Source organism: Cryptomeria japonica, chromosome 8, assembly GCF_030272615.1.
Source record: "Cryptomeria japonica chromosome 8, Sugi_1.0, whole genome shotgun sequence".
NCBI lineage: Eukaryota > Viridiplantae > Streptophyta > Pinopsida > Cupressales > Cupressaceae > Cryptomeria > Cryptomeria japonica.
Window position 1 is genome coordinate 484,228,151 of NC_081412.1, and position 14,281 is coordinate 484,242,431.

General features: G+C 37.9%; 1 protein-coding gene across 6 annotated transcripts in view; it reads left to right on the forward strand.

The window, feature by feature from the left end:
- The window catches only part of LOC131077284 (protein PTST homolog 3, chloroplastic), a 183,102-nt gene that overhangs the window by 21,012 nt on the left and 147,809 nt on the right, over positions 1-14,281 (forward strand). For 4 of the 6 annotated variants that reach the window (XM_058014743.2, XM_058014748.2, XM_058014747.2 and 1 more), the window contains exons 2-3: positions 2,375-2,518; positions 10,809-11,242. In XM_058014743.2, coding sequence (XP_057870726.2) covers positions 2,375-2,518; positions 10,809-11,242 — 578 coding nt within the window. The remainder of the gene's footprint in view (positions 1-2,374; positions 2,519-10,808; positions 11,243-14,281) is intronic. The other 2 variants (XM_058014746.2, XM_059209922.1) reach the window with 1 other exon arrangement.

Consider the following 14,281-nt stretch of genomic DNA (forward strand, 5'->3'; position numbering starts at 1 on the left):
CATCTGCGCCTAGGGAGGGGAAATTACAATCAGTCTACTTTTATAGGAGAAATCATAACTTTCAAATTCTATCTTTGTCAGTGATATGGTAGTTTGTCTAGATTCTTATCTGATGAGCTTAGTCTTAACCCACGGAGTGGAACCTAGGATCAAATGAAAACAAAATGCTGTTGGAGATAGTTAGCAGAGCAATAGGGCCATAGGAAATCTGTGAATAATTTTCTTTATGGAAGGACAACTTGGGGCTGAGAAACTAAGGGGAGAGCCAGGTTGCTTGAATGATTTGATGATAAATATCCTTTCTATCACCTATTAAGCTCTCCTTTCAGAGGGAGGAGGTGAAGTTGCATCACATGAGTATTTATTGGGATCTTTCATGGACTTTGGTTATGCTTTTGGCTTTTATATTCCAGAAAGTTGTCTTTTGATGGTAGACATTGGTTGTTTGTCTTGTAGACATTTATTATTCAATGATTAACCTATTTTGTTGTTTTGTCATAAATATACATTACAGAGGAATAACATGGGCATGGAATTGACATGTAACATGTATTTGAACTCTATACTTCATGGTCTTCAAACAACCATCTTAAACAAACTTTATGAATTTTATTCTGGCTGGAATCTAATTTTTGTTCTTACTATTGAGTTTCCTTCGTGTTATTGGTTGCTATTTCAAGGTTGTATTTTTGACTTATTCTATTGGTATAATCTTTCCAGATCAACTTCTGACAAAAAAGGAAAATGTCATAAATATGCTAAAGTACTCATGGTTCGGCATACATGTGTGTATATTCTTAAAGAGGCAGAATCTTTCGATTGTAGATCTAAATTTATAATACTTTTGTGTAATATTTCTGTTAGACAATTGCTAGGAAGGTGTTACCTGTTAAGACTTCCTGCACTGTTCTGATATGGAAATGGATAAGAGAGGAAATCATTTCATCAAAAGATCAATTATTATGTTATCTTGTGATACTCTTTGTTATACGCTAATCAGATACGGTATAGATTACCATTTATCAAATGGATTTTATTATATATTTTCCAAATATAATTTCCTTATCAAGTGATAGAAATTGTGAATTTCAATGCCACGTAAAATGAATAGACTTAAAGTGCTGTAGTCTTTTGCAAAAAATTATTTTAATCTTTTCCTTATTAGGTTTAGCAACCTTGTTTTATGCTTTATTTATATTTATACCCTAAGTTACCGGTTCGGGTTTGGGTACCGGTTCGGGTTCGAAGAACCCGGTACGCCGGTACGGCAAAATTTTGAAAAGGGGTTTGGGTTCGTTTGGGTTCGTTAGTACAAAAACATGTAAATTATATATATATGCAACCTATAAGCATGAATTAAGATTAGCATGTCACATAGCATCATATAAACAACAAAACCAACATAAACTTGTAATCATAGCATCATGAATCCATGATCATACCATAACAGCATCATATACATCAAGTCTAATATCAAAATGATAAAATATTCAAGTATCATTGTTTCAACTTTCAACAATTTAAAGTTTGATCATTAAATGGATTCAAACTAAGAACATCCAAGTTTAATTTTTCAAACTGAGGACCTGGATTTTGCCGGCAACACCCCCAACGGGGTCAAGGGGCAGTGCCCCTTGCGGGGGTCTGGGGGCAGCGCCCCCAGCGGGGTCTGGGGGCAGCGCCCCCAGCGGGGTCAAGGGGCAGAGCCCCTTGCGGGGTCGAGGGGCAGCGCCCCTCGCAGGGTCCCGGGGCAGCGCCCAGGGCGCGCTCCCTGTCGCGGTACAGGGCGGGGTCGAGGGGCAGCGCCCCCGCCGCCAACACCAAATCACAACCTTCAAACCCACACGGAACTCCATGGCGTGCATCAGTTTTCTGTTTTTTTAAGACGTCTAATTTTCTACTTTTTAAGGTTATAACTTTCACTTTTTACAAGGCGGAATTGAAAAAAAAATTAAATTTGCATTGTTTTTTGACTTTACGGGCTGCCCAGCCGCCCAGGTTCGACTGGGTCCGCCCGGGTTCGTCTGGGTTCGACCCCGGGTTCGATTGGGTTCGACCCTGGTCGAACCCACTCTGGGTTTTTCGAACCCTGGTCGAACCCAGGTCGAACCGGACCCGTACCACGGACCCGGTCGAACCCGGACCCGTACCAGGGGGGCCCAGAGGCGAACCCGGTAACCTAGTTTATACCCTCTGTTTACATTTACTTTATTGATTTTATCGATTTCTTCCATAAAACCTGCCATTGTTTTTGTGATCGGTGCACCTTTGTAAAACAATGATTTTGAATGCTTATTTACATCAATCCTTGTTTTACTTGATATATTTTGTCTATCGTCCATTTTTGACCCCATTCATTGTTTTCTTTCTGCAGGAAATCTGAAAAATTAAAAGCATCTAAGCCCATTATGAACATTGCAAATCTCCGTCAGGAACTGCAGGACTTCATTTCTGAAGTGGGTCTTCCTTCCGATTCAGTGCCGTCATATAAGGAACTTTCACGTCATGGAAGGTTAATGTGAATAGCTTTTAGCACTCTTACGTATAAGAACTTAATAATAAATATAAAATATATTTATGCTTTGAAAAAAATTTGCATATAAACAAATAGCTATGTTATTTCTTATTATTCATAATTCCTTTTTGTGTGATGTGTCTGCAATGTGTATATTCTTTTATATACCTTTTCTTTTTGTCGCTATGTTGTAATAACCAAAAGAATGTACTGCCATTTAATAGTCATTTTTTAACACTTTCATGCTACTAAATGATGCCATTTGATTCTTTGATTTTTTTTTTTATGACAATCCCTATATTCCTTGAATGATGCCCTCCCATGCTCTAGCGTAGACCTGATTTTATCACTTAAACTTCATCATCCAAAATTCTTATTCAGGTGCTGCAATCACCTTTGGCCTGGTATCTTTACACTTGCCTCTAAGGAGGCTTTGTCATCCCCACAAATCCCACATCAACAAGGCAATACATTGTAGTTTCATCTGCTATGTCAGCTGAGCAGTCACCTCTCATCGGAGAGGATTTATATACTTATATTATATACCATGCCAACTTCACTGTTATAAAGTTATCCTTTCTGTGAGCTAAAGAAATAGATGCTATTTAAACATGCAAGTCCCCAACATATCCTTCCCTACACCTACACACACAAAAGGCTTCATTCTCCATTGATGAAATGTAAACAAGGCTCTGATTCCTCAAAGAGACAGCCCTAATCTGCAGATTTATGGGGTCATATGCAGGACCTAAAATTCTAAGGTATGGATTCAAGAGAATTGGAATTGCACATGCTTAGAGGAAATAGATGATTTCAAAGGGTTATTTGACAGCTATTTTCACTGCAATGAAAGTAAAAGATCAGAATTCCAAAAATGGACCATACATAGTTCATGAAAAAAGCTGGCAAAAGTTTGCTTGTTTATGAAATATTGTTTCTCAGCCTTCGACCTTATGGAGGATTTACCAAGCACAGTCTTAATATGGGTATGTTACTTCTCCAAGTGAATGCTGGCATTGTTTTACCTTAAAGAATATCTGGATTACCATTGGGGATGGACAAAAAGCCTTAGAAGTTACACAAAACTCAAGAATCCTCATCTATCCAAGAAAACGGGTTAATATTGATTTGGATAAACCTTTAATTGGATAGATGACACCAACCACCCACCGGGAAGGAGGCTCCATCAAAAGGCCAGCTGATTTCTTAATATGGAGATTTGTAATATTCCCACTTATTTTTTTGGTTTTCAAGCACAACAATATTACAATGCACCCATTAAAGTTAGGAAATATAATTCCAATGCTACTGAAAAGTAACCCTTCCACTTTCTGATCACCAAGAGCCCAATGTGGGAAGGTGAGAGCATACGGTGACAAGGGGTTCATTAGCTCACTAATCCGCTGGAAATTACAATGCAAATACAAAATTGGGCGGCAAGCCAGCCCCTTACACTTTTCAGCAGGATGAAGAACACAAACTTGGCGATAAACCAGCCAAGGCAACAAAAGCATAACCGAACCAAATCACTCTACCGCTTATGCAGCGGGAGGACTTTTAAATAAAACTATCACTCAACTGCATATCTCAGCAAGAGGACAATATCACTCAACCACTTGCTCAGTGGGAGGACAAACTGAATTACAAAACATACAGGCGGCTAAGCCATCCTCTTCCACTTGTTCAGCGGGAAATACAACATAGAATGAATTGGTTAGTACTATTGAGACAATTCTTACAATGATAGGAATGTGAAAGAAGATAGAGTGAAGTACATCTCTTACAAATTCACTAACACATTCTAACCAAGAATACTACTTGCTGTTCTGAAATCAGATACATGGAAAACGCAGAACTAGCCATCCCGAAACCCACTAAATTGCTTATAGTTCTCTCAAAAGCCCATAGAATCATGCCAAACCAGAAGCAAATGAAGCGTATGACATAAGCAAACAAAACAATACCTTGAAACTGCAACTGGAGAGCATCAACAACAATGCACGCAACCCAAGGCAATTTTGGGAATGGCGTTTTTGCAGAATAGTTCAATTTGCAACTAAAAAATGGAGAGTTCTCCAAATGCCACGCTAATATAGGAAAACTATCGTCTCTTCGGTACACTTCCAATAAACCCTCACCCAAAATGATGCACTCAACACATCGGTAGCTACGAGCAAAATGCACTTCAAGCCATCACACCAACAACACCCAAAAAACCAGCAACACACAACTTCTTCACCAACACACCCGAAAATCACCAAAAAGCTCACAACTACGCACCACAGCTAGGAGTGATGTCTCACACTCGAAACCGGAAGGAAGGATCTAGGAGGTATTCACCCTCAAAGAATGTCTGGAGTCATTCCGATAGCATAACGATATATTTTCTCTGGATGCCCAAATGAGGAGCCCAACACCTGTTTATATAGCTTTTCCATTTTGAAATTCAAATGAAACTGCCTCCCAAATTCGCTTCATTCAAATTGCATTTCATTTCAAGAGGTGGACCCAGAGTGGCGCCCACTTTCCTCAGTCAAAATCACGCCAAGGAGAGGGGGCCACGATTTTGGCATTATAAAACTTTTTAAATATAAAGAATAAAGTATCCTTTTAATCTCCAAATAAATCGCCCAAGCATGACTTAGGAAAAATATCATATTTTGCACAATTTCCCATAGCATCAATCAGTAATAAAATAATTAAATAATAACCTTAGGATAAGGAATAATATTTAATTAAATCGCTTATACTTCCAGTACTGATTATCAACAGAATCCGGATGAGGCTGAGCAATGAGGATCACTGAATTGTGCTGGATCAGGACCAAATCTAGGATTGCCAAAAATAGAATGCCCCAAACTGCCACTTACTAAAAATAGTAAGTCATGAAATAATGCTCCAAAAATCTTTATCTTCGCAACCAGAGAAAGATCTTGGCGAGCTTAGCAACTCTGTACCATCCCGACGGCCAAACCCTAACTTACTAAAAATAGTAAGTTCACATTCCACCTCTAACAAGTCTGGTCAGAACTCCAAGGAACATGGGAACCCTTAATTCATCTTTCCACATAGCCTATGGGTCTCCGGAATAGGCCAATGGACCACTGAATGCAACATCACTAGGAAGGGGATATTACAATCCGCCCTTCTCAAAAATGCTTGTCCTCAAGCAATCGCAAGCCAGGATGCTGTAAAACCTCCTTATTCTCCCATGTAGCATCCTCCACCGGTAAGTTCTTCCACTTAACCAAATATTCTCGGATGGTCCTCCTCCTCAACAATCGTTCCCTGACATCAAGGATGGCCTCAGGAACTAGCACCAACTCTCCCTCTTTATCCAAAGGAGGCAAATCAGAAGAGACTATCACATTGTGCCCAAGCGCCTTTTTGAGGCGTGACACGTGGAAGACATTATGTACTCGGCGACTCGTTGGTAGCTCCAACTCGTAAGCCACAACTCCCACTCTCCTGATGACCCCGAAAGGTCCATAAAAATGTGGCTTGAGTTTTTCCGCTCCACTCTTCTTGAGAGTAGACTGTCTGAAGGGCTGAAGTCTTGGGTAGACCATATCATCCACCTCAAATGAGCGCTCAATACATTGCTAATCAGCATACAACTTCTGTCGATTCTGAGCAATCTGGAGGTAATCCTTCAATGCCTTCAGAATATCTTGACACTGCTGAACCATATCCCTAGCCTGAGGTGCTCTACTATCTCCAAACACCAAATTAGCAAAGCTAGGGGCCTCATAACTGTAAATTGCCATGAAAGGAGACATCCTAATGGACATGTGATGAGTGGAATTGTAGCAGTATTCACCAAGATGGAGGCTATTGGGATGAAAATCCCTTAGCCTAATTCAGGGATTATGATAATCCTTGGGAGGCAATATATACTAAGTATTTATATGTATATATATGTTATGGCTTGGGTGTCAAAGGCTCACCCAAGAAGAGACGGATCTGGTCGGTCCTCTCTGGTAGACTTGGATGATGAGATGCATCATCCAAGGCAAGGAATTGATCATATATGATGGTCTTCCTTGGTAGGCTTGGATGTAAGATGTTACATTCAAGACAGGAATCGAATCATCCATCGACTTCCTGGTATGGCTTGGAACCAGGATGGGTTCCAAGAAGGTGGGCATTCCAACTGCCTATGGACAAGTACCAGTACTGCATTCGTATCCTTCTTATTAAATAAGAATTGAGATTAGCTTTAATTAAGTAATTGAAGTTTAATTGCAAATTAGATTAGTTATATATATGTATTTGTTGCATTCTAACAGTTTGTTTTGCAGGACAGTGATCTCTAATTAGTAGGGACATTACAGTAGATGGGAAGAACTGCATTTATGTTATGGTGGATAGGTTAACTGAGTATGCACATTTCTTTGCTATTCGTACAAAATATAGAGCATACTAGGTAGTTGATTTTTTTTTTCATAGAAGCCTTTAGGCTACATGGTCTTCTTAAGAACATTGTTAGTAATAGGAGTAGTAAATTCCTCAACTCTTTTTGGTAGGGGTTGTTTTGCTTGATTAGTATTGAGATCACTTCCAATACTTGTTATCACCCACAAATAGATGGATAGACAGATAATGAATAAGTGGTTTGAAGGGTATTTGATAAACTATGTCATAGTTCAACGTGCAACATGGGTCAAGTGGGTGAACCTTGGAGAGTATTGCTAGAATACCACCCATCACTTGTTTGTTGGCATGACTCCATTTATGGCTTTGTATGGATATAATGCATTGAACTCCGTTGATTTGGTTTTCACTGACAGCAGGTTACCAACAACTAGTGACTTGGTGGAGCATGGCTAAGACATTTTGAGGTCACTCGAGGATCATCCACAATGGGTCCATAATCAACAAAAAAATTATGCATATCAGCACCTCGTCAAGAGACCATTTGAGCTTAGAGTCACTATAATTCTATGCTTGCAACCATATGAATGTACTTCCATTAAGCGTAGTGGTGCTGAAAAGCTCAAACCTTATCTCTATGAACTTTTCAAAGTTTTGAGAAGGGTTGTCAAAGTGGCTTATAAGCTGGAGCTGTTAGACTATAGCTAGAGTCACAATGTTTTCCACGCACATTGCCTCAAAAGGACATTTGGCCAGGATATTACACCATCAGTTGATTTGCCATCCTTGGATGATAAGGGTAAATTCATATTGGTTCTAACTTCGAGGGGCCATCATTGGCATAGAGGAGAAAAGAATAAGGAACAAGATTGTTGTAGAAGACTTGGTCCATTGGAAGAACCTGTCTGCCAAGGATGCTACTTGGGAGGGGTTAGAGATTTTTGAACTCTCATCATCATCTCACTCTTGTTTGAGGGCAAGCAATTTTGGGAAGAAAGGATCTGGAAAATTAACTTTCTAATCCTTCCTAATTTTTAGTTCTAAGCTGGTATGCAATGTAGCTGTAGCAGTAGATTGGTCTGTAGTCGTTTTGGTTACCTTTCTAATCCTTCCTAATTTTTAGTTCTAAGCTGGTATGCAATGTAGCTGTAGCAGTAGATTGGTCTGTAGTCGTTTTGGTTATCTTTTTATTGGAACACAGATGGCTGAGGCTGTCAGTAGGTGACTTAGTCTACCAGTTAGGTTAGTTTTTTCTGCATTTAGAGAACAGTCGATTCTTTCTTTTTTGGATATTAATAGTCTTGAATTGAGAAGAGTTCAAACCCTTCAGTTTCTAACCATTTTACTGCCTAAGATTGAGGTTCAACTTATCAGTTTGCTGAGTTAACTGCTACTGTTTGAAGAATCACTACCTAGGATGGTGGACTGCATTTTGAAGGAGTATGATAAATGCCAGAGGAAAAGGGAAAAAGCATACTCTTGAAGAACAAAAAAAAATCCAAAACTCAGTTTCTGAGGCTCCTACAGCAGCTTTAGTGCTTGGGATGAAAACTGCAGGTGGAGCTACTATTCTCTTAGGGATGAAAACCTCAGGCAGATCTACTATTTTCCTGTGGAAAACCCTTAGGAGACAATCAGGGGAGTAGGGTGACTGCAGATTTCTGCAAAGCAAGGCAACAGCAGGGATGTGTAGCATATCCAGGACCGCCAGAACATGTAGTTTGCATTCTGTAGACAATTAAGGAGCTTCAAAGGATATCCATTTGTTTGCTGGGTACACCTAGTGAGTTGTACCAGACCAGTAAAGTAGTTTTCCATTGATTGTATGTGTTTGCATTCTGTGTGCAACTAGTCTAGGACATTTCATGAAATGTGACCAGCCTTCAAGTGCTGGTGGGTTTTTAAATGCTTCTTGAAGTCAAGTGCCTTTCCTTGTTTAGAGTCTTTTGTCCTTTCCGCCTCAAATTTCTATCTGCACTGAATTAAACTGTAATGGTAGCTTTCTTCTCCACAACAACCTGAAGCTAGGAATCAATATACTTTTGGCTCAATTCTTGTTTACAAACTGTCTCAATTCTTCACGCTATGCTATTACATTATGATCCTTGCCTGCTTGCTCTTATTTCTTGGAATTTTAGCTTGTGAAGTGATGAAAATCATAGCTGATGTAGGATTTCTAAGTTGGGTAATCTCAGCCTTTTCAATTTGTGAATGACAGAATAAGATGTTTATTTGTCTCACCAGTTATTTGTTATCTGTGGTGTAATGAACAAAAGATCACAATAGTTTCTCCTCCCATTAGATATTTATGCTCTTGCATGTCCAGTAGCATAGGTTGTTTTCTAAACTGTGCAGCATTTATGGAGCCATTTGTCAAATCAATCTCTACCGTATATGCCAGTGCAAAATAAATGTAGTAGTTAACCACAGACAGGCATGTAAGGAAGACCATCAGCCAACTGTTTCAGTCTCAAACAAGAGATCAAGAGAACTGGAGCATTTCTTGGCAAGACATATTATAATCTTTCTGCGAGAAGTTAAATTTGTCCGATTAAGATGGCTTTAATGGCTACATAATTAATTGGTCAATTATTAACATACATTTGTGAAAGCCAAACAAGTATTAACTGAGATGACCAACTCTTTACCTGCAGCGAGATTGTTTCTATATTTTCAAGATTTGATTAGACTTTTTAGTTGGTCTGTTCAAGTTCTATGGCTGGGGCACTCTCCTTATTAAGGTCTTTCAATACAGGATAAAGCTTCCTTATTGAGAAGTACTGATAATCAAAATTATATGATCATATGATGAAATAGATGAGGTGGGCCCCTTTAGAGGTCCGTTACTACAGTTCATGTGCTTCATATTGGAGATGACTCCTTTAACTATCTTTAGAATGGTCTTACATTAATTTATATAGAATCTATATGCACTATTTTCCATCCAGGTTGATAATCCTTTGTTTTAAAGTTTGAGCAAAAAATTACATAAAGGACATGAACATCTGAGAAGGTCCCAAGCACCTAACTATCACAGATTGCATAGTACAACATATATCGACCCCAAGTATAGGTCAATATATAGCAGAGACCAAGCAGTTAAGATTGCTTGTTTGATTTTCTGTTGTCAACTATAATAAATTTTATCTTTAGCAGTGAGTTTCATTTTATAGGGTAAATCAAGAACACATTATTGTGTAGAGTCTAGACTGTACATCCTCATGCAGGGTCTAGTCTCTATTGTACATACAGGGTCCCTGAACAGATAAAATTTATGATTGTCAAGCATGTAGAACTTCCAGACAGTTTTAATAGTTTGGGCAATCCTTCTTCTTTGTACAGTGATATATTTATATCCCTCTTGTTTTGTTTGTTATAAATTGATTCTGATTCATTTCAAAATTTCACTCCAGCACAAAATTTGGAAATTTGTTCAAAGTTTACTGCTGTACCTTATGATTGTAATCCTAAAAAATTTACGATTGTCAAGCATACAGAACTTCCAGACTTGCTTTTAATGATTTGCTTTGGGTAATCCATCTTATTTGAGCTGTGTTATTAGCCACTTATGCTGTTTATTATAAGCAGGTTCTGATTCTTTTCAAAGTAGTGCATCTAGTTAGTGTTTGGACATGTAGTACTTCTATATCAGTTTATTTTACTTTAACTCTAGAATTCATAGTTTTTTTTATTAGATGTTCCAGTTGCATTGTGGGAAATTCTTCCTGTATAGAGCCTTTTTTAAGTTCACTTTTTAGCTAAGGCTGCTTGCTATCTTCCTCTCCTAAATGTTGATCTCTTAGTACATATTAGTTATTACATTTCTGGTAGTTGATAAGTGTATCTGCATGGGACTAAAAATCTCAAACTTACTCTGAACCATTCTATTTATTTATTCGAAACTTGGAATGTGCGACAGAAAGGATCTTGCAAATGCCGTTAGACGCCGAGGGTACAAGGCTATAGCTCAACTTTTGACAGAGCCAGATGGAATTCATATCACAAAAAGTGAAGGAAAGAAGAGGACACACATAGATGATACTGTTAGTCTTGAGGGGGAGTTAAAAGATCCTGATTCCTCTTCAGTGGTGCAAGTATCTGATGTACCTCCTCATGACTACGGTGGTAGTTCAGATGGACCTGGATATTTCCATGAACAAAATTCCAATCTTCACATACAATATTCCCCAAATATTTGGTCATCAGGTGAATGTCCTGACAGTATCCAGGGCACTGATACAGTTCATATGGCTGAAAGCAACTCAAGTTATACCTTAAAATCGTCTTCTTATAAGTCTCTGCGTGAAAGGGCAGCATACTTTGTTCGCACTGGATATTTCCACTATATAGAAGGTAAATGAAATGTTTTCATTAGAAGCACATTTCAAATAGCTCATGAAATGATGTTCTTTTGTCTAGTTGCTTGATTTTTGTTGCTGACTAAATGGGTTAGCTGTTTTATGTAGAAAGAAAAGGTTATAGCACAGAGGCAGAATATTAGTTGCGAGTCTTTTTGGTACAACCTAATTTCAACAAATGTATACTAATCATTTTTTACTGGCAAAAAATGTGTCTAAGATTTTCCAGACAAGTTCTATAGTTAATGAACATGTCAGGTTCTCATATTTGATCTTCTGAAGAGTTGAAATCCTTTAGTTTAGATGGTTTGATTGGTGCATCTTTGTTGCAATGGCTTATTTTCTGCTTACAGCTTTTATAGCCTATAATATTCTTTTCTCATCCGATTGCCTTGATGTTTTGTCACTCTTGTTCCCTGAACAACTCTTATCTAACTAGTTTTCTAGGCTATATTTCCTTAGCTGCAATCTAGTGTGGATTGCCTTTGATATCCCTTTTGACATTCGTCATGGTTCTTGTATATGTTATACAAATTGATTGCTGATTTATTTTCTGAAATGTTCCTTGTAGTCAAACAAGGTGATAGGAAATTTCTCTCCCATAGCCTTTGGGAACTTGGCTTAGGACTCCTTGAATAGACTGACAATCAAGCTATATGAGGTTGCACCCTTAGTTTTCACTGTAAGAAATTTTTGGTTACAGGTTACTTATTATAGATGCACAGACAAACACTGCAGTTTGTAAGCTCTAGTAGCTGGATGGAGCAGCTGTTAAGCTCACATGATCTCACAGTGGGCTTGACACAAGGCTTCTAGCTTTCTAGTATTCAAGGAGGTGGCAAAAACATTGATAACAGAAGTGATATAAGCATTAACTATTACTTAAAGTCGAGAATCATAATTCTTTTCTTAAACTTGTTGATTTTTTCATGTAAAAATTCTCTGGAGAGGATATTTGTGTTTAAGATTATGGCTCAAAGATGTTCCGATACTATTTAAGATTTATGATATCTTGAAATAAATCTAAGGAACAATAACATATTTAGAGCAAAACTACCTAGTGCATAAATGAAGACCTAATATTTAAGAATGAAGGAAGCAGAATAATGTTCATCAACACTGTAAACTCTGAGCTTCTTGTGCTTCTGTAAAATGCAATGGAATTACATTTTATTGAGAGTACAAGAGTACAAGGTGAATATAACCTAAGGTCTAGGGTACAATAATCTATTATTTACACCAACACCCTCCTTAAGAACAACCTGGGTGGGTGAAAAGGATGGGTCTCGAAAATGAGACCATATTAGGTACTGATTCAAAGTTTGTATTTAATGGTTTGCCAGTTCTATAGGAGACTACAAGGATCTTGGTGGCAAGGTGTAGGCTGCTTGTAGCAATGCCATAGGGGAATGCAGCTGCTACAACAGTCCAACTAGCTGCCACTGCTACAGGCTAGCAACTGTAAGTTTGCTATAGTTGTTTAATTTGCTGTCATAGATGTTCACATGACTTTCAATTAGCATGAGATCCTTTAGGAGAGCAGTTGGGAGCATTGCCTTATAATAGAAAGGTTCATGGGGGTGATTTGTATTGCTTTTAGCAACTCTATAGGACTCAGAATGGTAGCTAGGACAACAAGACAATAGAGCGAGAGCTCTATATAAAGAATTTAAAAGAGATTATGTTTCTAAAAGAAACAATCATAAACTGAAGCTGAAAATATAAACTAACTAAAGACGACTAAGATGACTAAGATGACTATTAAAGAAACATTACAATATTCTAATACCCTCCCTTAATGGTCATCGTTCTAACTACCCAAAGAAAATTAAAGAAGGCTGCCCCTTCTTCTCAGAACGTTCTACGGCATGAGCCTGCCATCGACCCTGTCATTGAGATGACCCTGCCACTGACCCTCTCCGAATCTGGAGAACTTCTGGATAACACAAATCGTCCACAAACTTTTGTAGATGAGCATGACACCCCAAAATAGACTGCAAGAAGCCACAATTTTTGAGGAAAAAATCACCAAACCTTGAAACTGAAGTTTACAAAGCATCCTTTTTTTCTGAAAAAACGGTAAAAACCCTAAGACAAGAACACCTGTAACCATGGTTTTTGAGGACAAAATCATGCAAAACCCAAAATCCCACACGAACATCGTGAATTATAGATGACCAGGCACAATTTTGAGGTGAAAATTGATCAAAATTGGACATGTTTTTTGAGGTGAAAAATCAATCAAACCCACAGACAAAAACCCAAAAATCTGAGGCACAGATCAGAATACAAAACTTCGTTTTTGAGGAAAAATGGTAAAACCCAATAGAAGTTTTTAAGGATAAAAATTTTTAAAACCCTCCTAGAATTTTTGAAGGGAAAAAATTATTAAAACCCATCAGAATTTTTTTTAAGGGAAAAAATTTATTAAAACACATCAAAAAATTTTGTAAGGGAAAAAATTTATTAAAACCCATCACAAATTTTTAAAGGGAAAAAATCATTAAAACCTATCAGAAATTTTTTAAGGAAAATATTTATAAAAACCCCACTAATAATTTTTAAGAGAAAAAATTATAAACCCATCATAACATCTCTAGGCGACCAAACAAAGAGGCAGATTGCGTGCACTAGTCGCATTGTTGCAGGAAGATTAAGACATCAAATAATGCCCAACTCCACGAAGCCCTAGACTGTAGGTACAAAGGATCTTAAACCCGAGGTCACAGGATGCAGAATACAAATGCGGGTTGTAGATCTGAAACACCATAGTCGCGAACAAAAACCAGAAATCCGTGGGCATGAAAAAAATAGAAGAAAAACTCCATGATCTTCAAACGCAACGCCCAAACTGCCACCATAACACAGGTCCACGAATCCACAAAAAATTCAAATTATAGCTCCAAAAGAGCCCACAAAATTCTGCAAAGATTTCAGCAAAACCTCCAACGATTTATAAAAAATCGAAAAAACAAATTTCTGGAAAAATATTCTAGATAAGAAGAGGTTACGAATTTTTTTCTCAAAAATTTGC